This window comes from Hemitrygon akajei, chromosome 5, assembly GCF_048418815.1.
Source record: "Hemitrygon akajei chromosome 5, sHemAka1.3, whole genome shotgun sequence".
NCBI lineage: Eukaryota > Metazoa > Chordata > Chondrichthyes > Myliobatiformes > Dasyatidae > Hemitrygon > Hemitrygon akajei.
Window position 1 is genome coordinate 6,492,394 of NC_133128.1, and position 13,294 is coordinate 6,505,687.

A 13,294-nucleotide genomic window follows, 5' to 3' on the forward strand; every position below is an offset into this window, starting at 1 on the left:
CTTCCATTCCCCTAACCATTATATATCCCCTCTCACTCCAGCTCATCTCTTCTCCCTCCTCCCTTCTGAGCCACAGAGGCAGACTCAGTGCCAGAGACCTGACCGCTGTGATTTTGCTCTGCCAGGTTAACCTTCCCATTCCCCCACCCCCAACAGTATCCAAAGCAGTATTCTTGTTGTTGAGGGGAACAGCCACAGAGGTTCTCTGCACTGGCTGCCTATCTCCTTTCTCCCTCCTGACAGCCATCAGCCCTCCTGACCTGTGTCCTACACCTTCCTCTATGTTCTGTCCATCAAACCTTCGGCGTCCCAAATTATCCGTAGTTCATCCATTTCCAGCTCCAGCTGCTTAATGTGCTGCTTTAGAAGCTGCAAATGGATGCAGTTCTTCCAGGTGTAGTCATCAGGGACATTGCTGGTCTTCCTGCCTTCCCACATCCCACAAGAGAAGCATTCTGGAATCCTATCTGGCATCCCAACTGCCCTAAACGTGCAATAATAAATAAAGAATAAATACTGAAAAATACTCTACCTACAGCCTACGCCTCTTCTTGCCAAAGCCTCGATGAGCAAGGCCTCAAACCCCCACTCTAATGCTGGCCAACTCACACAATGGCCGCTCCCACGATGGCCACTTTGCTTAAACCTTACTTATTTTTATTGGACCTTTCCATGAGCCTAATTACGCACAATGTAATGTTCTTCAGAAACTGTGGTGTGCTGACTACTCCTGATCACTTCTTTTAAACTCACTCTCTCCTCGGGCACTGTGGCATGCAAAATGAATGGAGTTAACAACACGTGTATGTATATACTATACAATAACCCAGTGTGTGTATAACACAATAGATATATTGTACATAGGAACTTGCTTGCTTCAACGGTTGTAAAGTCATTGTATGTAATGTGACCACGGACAATATTGTCAGCCCTAAGGACTGGTGATAATGGGGAGCTGTGCCATATAATTGTGCAGCTGAAGCTCTCGTCTGATCTATCTGGTAATATCTACATCATTGAATTTGCGCATAATACATCTGACAGCGATGATACAATCTGATATATGGGTTTAATTTAAAAACTACTGTGTGATGTGCAGCTTCACAGCAAAATAACAGTTTTAAGATGTATTTATTTTTTTAGAGTAAACCAGATAAAGATTTCCAGACCCACACCACCAGTAAGATTGATGACATGAGGCAGGTCCGCCAAGGTTGTTGTCAGACGTGTCCCAAGAAAGTGTTGGTCACTACAGGAAGTTTTGAGGAGAGGACAGTTTCCAATGAATTTATAGAATCAAATCTATCGAATCATAGAGTCACACAGCACAGAAACAGGCCAAGAGTGAAAATAGGGATGCGTTCCTGGTTTAATGGACCATTCTGAAATCTGATGATGGAGCGGAATGTGTCATTCATGAATCGTTAAGTGTTGAACGTGGTCTTCAGGATCCTGTACCTTGTGCTCAGGTCCTCTTGCTATAAAGAGTGGAGACATCTTGCCACAGTTATATAACAGCCAGTACTAGATTATAATTATACCATTACAAATCAATAGTATTAACACTATTAATACTTAATAATAGCATTAATATATAATAATATAATATATAATGGTATCATTATATGTTATTTCATATAGTACTACTCTGCATGTCTGTTTTTGATAGTCATGCCTGGTAAAACAAGCTACGTTATTATGTAGAGTACTACTACAGGCCCTTCAGCCCACCTAGTCCATGCCGAACTATTAACCTGCATAGTCCCATCGACGTGCACGTGGACTACAGCCCTCCATACCCCGCCTATGTAAATTTCTCATAAATGTTGGAATCGAACGTGCATCCATCACTTCCGCTGGCAGCTTGTTCTGTGCTCTCACTGTCCTCCGAGTGAAGAAGCTCCCTCTCATTTACTCCTTAAGCATTTCACCTTTCACCCCAACTTATGACATTTAGTTCTAGTCTCACCCAATCTCAGTGAAAAAAAGCCTGTTTGCATTTACCCTCCCTATGTCCCTCATAATTTTGTATACCTCTATCAAATCTCCCCTTGTTCTGCTACACACCCAGGAATAAAGTCCTAATTTATTCAACTTTTCCCTATAACTCATATCCTCAAGACCTTGTAACCACCACAAGACCTTCTTTCACAGCTTTATTGTATCTTCTAAGTGACACTTTGCAAAATCTTGGCAGACAAGTATATGCATTTTTTGAGCCAGGGATTCCGCCTTGCCACTCTTCCATAAATACACTTTTTGTGCACGGACTTAGAGATTGTGGAGCCATGAATGTCATCTCCAGCTGCAGCCACTGACCTCTACAGCTCACTCAGAGTGACTATTGGCGTCACAGTAGCTTCTCTTGCAAGTGCCATTGAGGGGCAAGTTGAGAGGGGCGGCCTGACCTGGGCAGTGTGGCTGTGGTTGCATATTTTTCCCACTTCACGATGGATTGCGCTGAGCTCTGAGGTTTGTTCAGTGGCTTTTGAGATGGTCTTGTACCCTTCCCTGATTTGTGCTTCTCTATTATCATTTCCTTGACTTGCCTTGAATACTTCCGTCTTCATTTTGGTTTGGTCTGTTGAAAATCTACCATACTGTTGGACCTTACAGAGAGAGGAGTTGATCCTCCAATTTTCTACCTCAACAAGCTGGGTGAGTTGTTAAGGTAATATTGCACCTGAGGAAAGTTAGCATGGTAATTACAAAGAGGATGCATACCTTTTCAGTCTCACAATTTTGGTTTTTAATTTTTAGTAAATTGTTCACAGATTTTGGATTTTTCTTTTGAGTTGATCTGATGTACAATGCTTTGCAAATTAGATAAAAAATCTTTAATATCTTCAATATATTTTAAATTTAGCAGATGAGACGATAAGTGTGTAAATAGTTGTGGGGGCTGAATGCGTTTTCAAGGCAGTGTGTGTTTCTGGATTTAACAACATGTGGATACACTATACTGAAAAGGTCAGGGTCTTGGGGCTGGAGGCAAGGGATGGGCCGGCATTGAGCTCACTGCTCTGTGAGGTTTGTTCATCTCTGTGCAGAACTGAGGTTGTGGCCTGCATCTAACGGGCTCCTGGACTGGCTGGGACTGGCTTCGTGGCTGTGGGCTCACTTTCGTGAACTTCAGTTCCCAATGTTATTTGCTTATTTTTATTGCTTGCATGATTTGTTCTTTTCCTGCATGTTGGGTATTTGATGGTCTTTTTTTTAATGGGTTCTATTGAGTTTGTTTTGTGGACACCAGTAAGAAGACAAATCTCAAGATTGTATATAGAACACATACTTTGATAATAAATATTCTTTGAACTATAGCACAAAGTGTGTATAACACAATGTATATATTGGATCCTGCTTGTTTCGATGGGAATACTATGTACAGGGGATCTGAAGAGGAATGTTTTTAACACAAAGAGAGGTTGAAATTGGAAATTCTATTACATACAGGTCTAATCTCCGGCCTAAGGAGGGATATACTTATGATATAGTGAGTGCAGGGTTCAGCAACTGATTACTGAGATGGTGGGTTTGTTCTGTGAGAAGAGATTAAGCAGATTGGACTTGCTGACAAGTGATCACATTGAAATATGCAAACTTGTTATGGAACATGAGAAGACAGATAATATTTTTCTTACACATCAGGATCTGAGGTAGCTACCTATCTTGTCCAGTTAGGATGTGTTACTATCATGTGCTATTCCTCAGGATTGGCAAATGGAATTCTGTATAAACAAACATAATGTGATGCATTTTGGAAACTTTAACCAGTGATGGGCTTATACTACAAATGGTAGGGCACAAGGGGGCTTTAACACTTCACGGCACCAGCGACTGGAAGATTGGTGCTGTCTGTAAAGAGTTGGTGCATTCTTCCTGTAACCACGTGAGTTTCCTCTGGGTGATCCAGCTTCTTCCCACAATTCAAGGATGTACTGGTTAGGGTTAGTGATTTGTAGGCATGGAAGTGTGGTAACACTTCTGAGGTGCCCAGCACTAATTAGATTAAAAAGGATAAATTTCACTGCATATTTCAATGTACAATCAGTGCACAGGAGGTACATAATAAAGGACCCACTGGGTGTATGGACACTGCTGCTGTAGCCCATCTACTTCAAGGTTTGACATGTTTTATGTTCAGAGATGTTCTTTTGCACACCACTGTGGTAAAGTGTGGTTATTTGAGTTACTGTCACCTTCCTGTCAGCTTGAACCAGTCTGGCCATTCTCCTCTGACCTCTCTCATGAAAAAGGCATTTTCACCCACAGAACTGCTGCTCACTGGGTTTTTTTTTCACACCGTTTTCTAGAGACTGCTGTGTGTGAAAATCCCAAGAGATCAGCAGTTTCTGAGATACGCAAACCACCCCATCTGGCACCAATAATCATTCCACTGTCAAAGGCACTTAGATCACATTTCTTCCCCATTTCTTTCTTTGATCTGGACAACAACAGAACATCTTGACCATGCCTTCTATGCATTGAGTTGCTGTCACATGATTAGCTGATTAGATATTTGCATTAATGAGCAGGTACACAGTTGTATCAAAAAGGTGGCCATTAAATGTGTACATGACAAATAAAGCTACTTTTTGAGTCATTAGACAGGCAGGAAATGGGGGGATATGGACCAGGTGCAGAGACATGGGATTAGTTTGGGTTGGCATCTTGGTCATCACAGACAAATGGGCCAATTGTCTGTTCCTGTGCTGTATCGTTCTATGTTCCATAAAGCCGTTCCATTCTAATGCAACACACACATACAGTGCTGGAGGAACTCAGCAGGTCAGGCAGCATCTATAGAAATGAATAAACAGTCAGTGTTTCAGACCAAGACCCCTCACCACTCCTAACCTGTAGAGTTCCTTCAGTACTTTGTGTGTATTGCTCTGGATTTCCAGGAGCTGCAGAATGTCATACGTTTCATTATCATCATTATGTGCCATGTCTATTGACATAGGTGATCATGGTCTCATGGCCATGATGGTTCTTGACAAAGTTTTCTGCAGAAATTGTTTGCCATCGTCTTCTTCTGGGCAGTGTCTTTACAAGATGGATGACCCCAGCCATTATCAATACTCTTCAGAGATTGTCTGCATGGTGAGAGTGCTCACATAACCAGGACCTGTGATATGAACCAGAAGCTCTTGTGACCACCTGATCCTGTGGCTTCACCCTGATCGGAGGGTGTAACAAGCGCTTACACCCTGGCTAAGGTGACCTACAGGCTAGCAGAGGGATGGAACATCTTATGCCTCCTTTGGTACAGACCTATCTCCACCCCACCACACACTTCTGTGTATCCATTCTGTTACAACAGGAACACTCCAGGACTACTCCAGTCAGTAGTGTGTGAAAGCTGGAGATATCTGAATTTCTGTTACAGATTGAGGTTGACGTGTTTTCAGGCTGTTTTGATTGTGCAGTAACAACTCATGTCTGCAGGTGATCTTGGTTAGGTCTTATTGCACAAAAGTCAATAGATGGATGACATCACCTCAGTAAAGAAAAGGGACCTTTGTAAGAGACTTGGCTTGGTCGCAACATTTGATTAAACCCAGCAGAGGTATAATGTTCTATTTCACTAACTTGTTAACTACTGCGGTATAAATAAAACTAATCACAAAACATCTGGACACAAACTCTGCCAGGATTACATACGATACACAAGCAACAACTAGATGACTGACAAGCCACATTTTGCTTGTTATAACAGGCCTGTTTCAAATACAAAACCATGCTCATAACAAACAATGCAAGATGAGGAATAACTGACAAACATTATGACTTGAGAAATTATTTGAAATGAAACTGTACAAAATAGAATTTGTAATTTCAATACAAGTTGACACTGAGAGATTGGAACATTACAGGGAACTCTTTATTAGTGTAATCTACACTGTGAGTGTGTGATTGGACAATGTAAAGTGAGCTTCACTCTGTATCTGACTGTCCCTGTCCTGAGAGTGTGTGATGGGACAGTGTAGAGGGAGCTTCGCTCTGTATCTGACTGTCCCTGTCCTGGGAGTGTGTGATGGGACAGTGTAGAGGGAGCTTCACTCTGTATCTAACTGTCCCTGCCCCGGGAGTGTGTGATGGGACAATGTAAAGTGAGCTTCGCTCTGTATCTGACTGTCCCTGTCCTGGGAGTGTGTGATGGGACAGTGTAGAGGGAGCTTCACTCTGTATCTGACTGTCCCTGCCCTGGGAGTGTGTGATGGGACAGTGTAGAGGGAGCTTCACTCTGTATCTGACTGTCCCTGCCCTGGGAGTGTGTGATGGGACAGTGTAGAGGGAGCTTCACTCTGTATCTGACTGTCCCTGTCCTGTGAGTGTGTGATGGGACAGTGTAGAGGGAGCTTCACTCTGTATCTAACTGTCCCTGCCCTGGGAGTGTGTGATGGGACAGTGTAGAGGGAGCTTCACTCTGTATCTAACTGTCCCTGCCCTGGGAGTGTGTGATGGGACAGTGTAGAGGGAGATTCACTCTGTATCTGACTGTCCCTGCCCTGGGAGTGTGTGATGGGACAGTGTAGAGGGAGCTTCACTCTGTATCTGACTGTCCCTGCCCTGGGAGTGTGTGATGGGACAGTGTAGAGGGAGCTTCACTCTGTATCTGACTGTCCCTGCCCTGGGAGTGTGTGATGGGACAGTGTAGAGGGAGCTTCACTCTGTATCTGACTGTCCCTGCCCTGGGAGTGTGTGATGGGACAGTGTAGAGGGAGCTTCACTCTGTATCTGACTGTCCCTGCCCTGGGAGTGTGTGATGGGACAGTGCAGAGAGAGTTTCTCTCTGTATCTGACTCATACTATAACAATTCTATAAAAGTCCATATTATAAATGATTAATAGGCAGCAAAATAAAGGAATAATTTCCCTTGCATTGTGGTGCCAATGAAGAAAATGTTTGTCATCAGTTGGCACTCAGGAAGTTCCAGCAGGCAGTAATGAGGTAACTAGGAGCTGGGTTGGGAGAGAACACATGCAGGAAAGCAGAATGTTTTATGTCATGCTAACACACCACGGCAAATTCCTAATGTTTATGGCTGTTGTAGGTGATTGAATATTGAGGGCTAAAAAATCATGAGTGGTGATGTGAGTTGTGCTAATGTGATAACTGGGACCCACAGACAGACGTACAGACATGGAATGCAGCGGCAGTAACAGCCAACTTTCAGGAATGTCACTCATTATGTTATAGCATACACCCATTGCTGTAATAGGAAATTGAATTAGCTGTTAGACCTGTGGATAATCATTGTATTATGTCATCATGTCTAGTCTGTTACTTAAATAAGTCTTCCTGTTGTCACCCTTCTGTTATCAGAATGTATTTTTACTGGCAATCTCATCAACTGAGAATGTAAAGCCGTACCAAGTTCACGATCAGGTAGATGAGCTTTGATGATTATTTCAAACACCGACTCCATGTGATCTTTCAGTTTGCTCCGACAGTGGGGAGTATAGTTGATCCTTGATCTTTGAGGAGGTCTGACTGAAGCGTATGGACAGTTTATGCTCAGCACTGTGGAGAGTACAGTAAACATCGCAGAGCAGCGAGCAAATCTGGCCTCACTTCCGCCTCCAGGAACACAAACGAGCACAGCTGCTGGAATCTAGAGCATCAGGGCAGCACAGTTACACTGCGTTTACCGTAACGCTACTACAGTACCAGTGACCCAGGTTGAATTCTGCCACCGTCTGTAAGGAGCTTATCTGTTCTCCCTGTGACTGTATGGGTTTCCTTTGAGTGCTCTGGTTTCTTCTCACATTCCCAAGAAGTGCGGGTCAGGGTTAGTAAGGGTTAGTGAGTTGTGGGCATGCTATATTGGTATCGGAAGCACGGCGGTACTTGCAGGCTGCCCCCAGCACATCCTTGGACTATGTTGATCGTTGATGCTGATGACACATTTCACTGTATGGCTCGACATTTCGATGTACAGGTGACAAATAAAGCTAATCTTTATCTTTATAACCCTAACCTTTATATCACCACGTAGTAGTAACGTGTGGCATCTGAGGTTATCCGCCGAATGTGGAATTGGGCTTCTGCTTGCTGGAACCATAGGTGAGGTCGCAGCATCCAGAAGCTCGGCAGTTTTAATGAAACTGCATGAACAGATGCGGCGTCATTCATCTCCGGTCCAAATATCGTTTGGGCCGTCGGGGTCACCAATTGTAGCGGTGTGCTACACGCAGCGCTGAAATAACGACACAGAGTCGGTGAGCTGCAGTTACAAAAGAGGTTTATTCAAACTTCGCAGCCTCGCTTTAAAGCCTTCCTGATCCCACCCTCCCCGGGCGAGGATGCTGTGGGGGCACGTATTCACAGTCCCGTCCCGCGTGCGGGCTTTTCCCCTTGCTGGTGAAGCAGGCTTGGCGCCCTCTTTGGGACCGGCCTCAATGCCGGCGCGCGCCACTTTGTGAGCCGGTTCGAGTGCGCTGGGAAGAGGGTCGCCACAATCCCATTTTTGGTTTGAGACACTGTGCTGGGTCTAAGCTCTGTCACAGCAGGTGTGGAGGATGTTTGCTCTGAGAGCGATTTGCCCGTGTGTTCTCTGCAGCAGTCATAGTGCACATTGGACTCCACATACCTACCATCTTGGAGTGTGCGTGTCCTTATCACTTGGTCATGGACATTTCTACTTGTTGGGAAGACCTACATCTGTCACTTGATTTTCAGAGAGTCATACAGCCCTTCAGCCCATCCAGTCTATTCTGAACTATTAATCTGCCTAGTCCCATTGACCAGCACCCAAACCATGGGTCTCCATACCCCTCTCATGAATGAACCTATCAAATCGAACCCAAACCCACCACTTCCACTGGCAGCTCATTCCACACTCTCATCACCCTCTGTGAAGAAATTCCCCCATATGTTCTCCTTAAGCATTTCACCTTTCACCCTTATCCCATGACCTCTAGTTCTACTCTCACCCAACCTCAGTGGAAAAAGGCTGCTTGCATTTACCCTATCTATACCCTTCGTAATTTGTATACCTCTATCAAATCTCCCCTCATTCTCCTACACTCCCAATCTATTCAACCTTTCCCTGTAACTCGGTCCTCATATCCTGACAACAGCCTCATAAATTTTCTCCGGATTCTTTCAATCTTATTAATATCTTTCCTATCGGTAGGTAACTGGAGCTGAATATAATGCTCTAAATTAGGCCTCAACAGTGTCTTATACAAATTCAATGTAACAACCCAATCTCTGTGCTCAATGTTTTGATCTCTGAAGGCCAATGTTTACTTCACAACGCTCGTCTACCTGTGATACCCCAAAGGCCACTGTTTCATTGGGTTGTATTCATGTGTATTGTCGAATGGCAGTGAAAATTGAACTTGAATTTGAACATATACTTCCAAGGAATTGTGAGCGGTGACTGGGCCTTGGAGTGATGGTGCTTGAGAGTCTGTTGATATGTGCCTCACCGTGTGTGCTTGGAGTGCTGATTGCCGATGGCAATTTCTTCCTCAGTCAGTTCCTTTGCTTTAACTCCCTCTTTCTGTTCTGCACACAGTGCTGCGAGATGACTTCCGCCAGAACCCGACTGACGTGGTGGTGGCAGCTGGTGAGCCTGCCATCATGGAGTGCCAACCCCCTCGCGGGCATCCGGAACCCACCACCTTTTGGATGAAGGACGGCGTCCGCATCAGTGACCGCGACGACCGGATAACGGTGGGTGTTCCACGGCCACACCGCTGACCTTTCTCTCTCTCCCTCCCTCTGCGCACACCAGTGATTAAAGTCAGAGATTCATACAGCACACGAAGAAACACTTTTGCCCATCTGTTTCATTTATTCACTCGAGAGCAGGAGGTTGAGGAATACAAGATCGAATGGGTCGGAGCCAGTGTGAAAGCACATAGACTTTTTTCCAGGCAGAGGGTGCTAGAAACAAGAGGTCATCGATTTTAGCTCAGAGGTAAGAGATTTAGAAGAGACACCAGGTGCAGCTTTTTCACACAAATGGTGGTGTGTATTTAAATTCAATGTAAATTTATTATCAAAGTACATATATGTCACCATATGCAACCCTGAGATTTGTTTTCTTGTGGGCATTCACGGTGAATAGAATCAATGAAAAATTACATACAGCGAGACAGTCAAACAACCAAAGTGCAAAAATAAACAAACTGTGCAAACACAAAAAGAAAAAGAAATAATGAATAAACAAGCAATAAGCATTGAGAACGTGAGAAGAGTCCTTGAAAGTGAGTCCATAGGTTGTGGGAACAGTTCAGTGTTTGAGGTTCAAAGTTCAAAGTAAATTTATTATCAAGGTACATATATGTCACCACATCCAACCTTGAGTTTCATTTTCTTGCAGGTAAGTGAAGTTGAATGAAGTTATCCCCTCTGGTTCAAGACCCTGATGGTTGAGGGGGTGATAACTGTTCCTGAAACAGGTGGTTTGTGTCCCTCTTTCCTGATGGCAGCAGCAAGAAGAGAGCATGGCCTGGGTGATGAGAGTCCTTGAAGATGGATGAATGAGTTTTTAGAAACAGGGGCTGAGTCTGGTATGTTAGCAACATTTAAAAATCATCCAGGTGAATACATAGAGAGGAGAGGTTGAGAGGAATGAGCCAAACGTGGAAAGATGGGACCAGATCGATGGGCAACTCAGTCGGTCGGCATGGGTGAGTTTCAGCCATAGCACTGTAGAGTAATACAGCAGGGAAAAACGGCCCTTCAGCCCAACTCCTCCATGCTGACCACAGCATCCTCCTCACTGATACCAGTTGACCTTGTTCAGCCCATAACCCTTAAATGTTGTAATTGTAATTTCCTCTGGCAGCTCATTCCAGGTACTCTCTGCCTTCTGTGTAATGAAATCACCTCTCAGGATTCTTTAAAATCTCTTCCCTCTCATTTTGTATCTATGTCTTCGAGTTTTGGACTCTCTGAAGTTGGGGAAAAGACTACACACGTCCACCCTATCTACACCCCGCATGATTTTATAAACTGAGGGCACACCTTATTTTCCTCCACTCCAAGGAATAAAAACCTACAAAAAGGTTGAGAACCTCTGCTTTAGAATAGTGAGGGGAATCTTAGTGCAATCTACCAAAATATTGAAAGGCCAGGAATTGATGTGGAGAGGAAGCAGCATGCATCAACAGGGACCCCCCCCCCCCCCCCCAGCCAGATCATGATCTTTGCTTGCTGCTGCCATCGGAAGGAAGTACAAGAGCCTTGGGACCCACAGCACCAAGCTGAGGAATAATTGTTACCCCTCAAGCATCAGGCTCTTTAACCAGAGGGGATAATGTCATTCAGCTTCTCTCACCCCATCACTGAACTGATTCCACAACCTATAGACTCACTTTCAAGGACTTTTCATCTCATGTTCTCGATACGTATTTATTTATTCTTTCTTTCTTTTTGTATTTGCACAGTTTATTGTCTTTTGCACCGGGGGTGCAGGCCCAGTTGGTGTGGACTTTCTTTGATTCTATTCTAGTTATTGAGTATGCTCGCACGAGAATGAATCTCAGGGTTGTAAATTGGTGACATACTGTGTATATATCTGATAATAAATTTACTTTGAACTTTGAATATTTCCATCAGTGAGAGAGTCCAGGACCAGAGAGCAGAACGTCCCTTTAGAACACAGATATGGAGGAATTTCTTTAGCCGGAGGTTGGTGAATGTGTGGAATTCATTGACGCAGATAGCTGTGAAGATCAGCTCATTGTGTATATTTAAAGTGGAAGTTGATAGATTCTTGATTTTATTTATTTATTGAGATGCAGCACGGACCAATAATGGTGTGAAAGGTTACGAGGAGAATGGGGTTGAAAGGGATAATACATCAGCCATGATTGCAGCAGACCTGATGGGTTGAATAGCCTAATTTTGCTCCTATGTCTAAAGGCTTTATGGTAATTTGCATTGCTGCCACGTTTCTTTGTCTCACAGATGCATGGAGGGAAGCTGATGATATCAAACACCAAGCGAAGTGATGCTGGGACCTACGTCTGCGTTGGGACTAACATTGTGGGGGAGAGGAACAGTGAACCTGCTGAACTGACTGTGTTTGGTAAGGTCTCTGCTTCACCACACTATCCTTCTCTACGCTACCCTTCACCACGAGGGAATAACTTCTAATTTTATCTGAGGGACTCAACCCAGCTTCTTGATTGACCATCTGCTCTGGAAACAAAGGGGTAGCATTATGAGAGATAAATTAGAAGCATCTTCCAACAGTGGAGATGTCAAAGACATGCGGTTAAGGGGAGAGTTTAAGGATGAGTGGAGTACATGTTTTACACCAAGTGGAGCAGGCTGTCAGTGGGATTGGTGGAACCAGATAAGACAGTGATGTTTAACAGGCTGTTGGGTAAATATAGGAATATCAAGTTCAAGTTTAATTGTCATTCGACCATACACATGTAAACAGCTAAATGAAACACCCCTCTTCTGGGGCAGTTCAGCACAACATTGGGGGCCAAAGGGCCTGTGCTGTGTTATAGTGTTCTATGCTATTTGTTCTAAGAGTGAGGCATGACGAAATGTGGTGTGAGGGCATGCATTTAAGCGGAGGGGGTTAAAGTTCAAGGGTAAATCTATGCAGAATATACAGGGAATGGGGGCATTTGGTTCATGTGCAGGCACAAGAGATTTAGTTTAATTTGGCATTGGGGTTCATCCCGTCTGTTATTATGTAGCCTCCCAAAAAGCACACCAAGAAATTGATGCCACACTCTGTATCCACTCATCAGTTCTACTAAACCCTTCTGAGACCTCACTTGGAGTTTTATGTTCAGTCCTGGTCACCTCATTATAGAGCTTTAGAGAAGGTGCAGAGGAGATTTACCAGGATTCTGCCTGGATTAGAGAGCATGCCTTGTGAGGAAACGTTGAGTGAGCTCGGGCTTTTCTCATTGGAGAGAAGGGGGATGGAGGTGACTTGATAAAGGTGTACAAGATGGCAAAAAGCATAGCTTGAGTAGACAGCCAGTGGCCTTTTTTTCCCCAGGGTGGAAATGGCTAATATGAGGGGGCATAAGTTTAAGATGATTGGAGGAAAGTACTGGGGGATGTCAGAGTTAGTTTTTTTAAACAGAGGGTGGTGGGTACATAGAATTCCTGGCCAGGGTAGTGGTAGAGGCTGAGACATTAGAGGCGTTTGAGGTACTCTTTGATGGGCAGATGGATGGAGTCCTATGTATGAGGGAAGGGCTAGATTGATCGTAAAGTATGTTGAAAGGTCGGCACAACCTCGTGCGCTGAAGGGCCTGAACTGTGCTGTACTGTTCCATGTCCTGTGAGAGAGGGGTA

The 13,294-nt window shown here is 44.3% G+C and overlaps 1 protein-coding gene across 5 annotated transcripts in view; it reads left to right on the plus strand.

Moving 5' to 3' along the window:
* The window catches only part of robo2 (roundabout, axon guidance receptor, homolog 2 (Drosophila)), a 1,389,008-nt gene that overhangs the window by 1,139,975 nt on the left and 235,739 nt on the right, over positions 1 to 13,294 (plus strand). For all 5 annotated transcript variants that reach the window (XM_073044783.1, XM_073044782.1, XM_073044780.1 and 2 more), the window contains 2 exons: positions 9,531 to 9,688; positions 11,933 to 12,053. In XM_073044783.1, the coding sequence (XP_072900884.1) occupies positions 9,531 to 9,688; positions 11,933 to 12,053 (279 nt within the window). The remainder of the gene's footprint in view (positions 1 to 9,530; positions 9,689 to 11,932; positions 12,054 to 13,294) is intronic.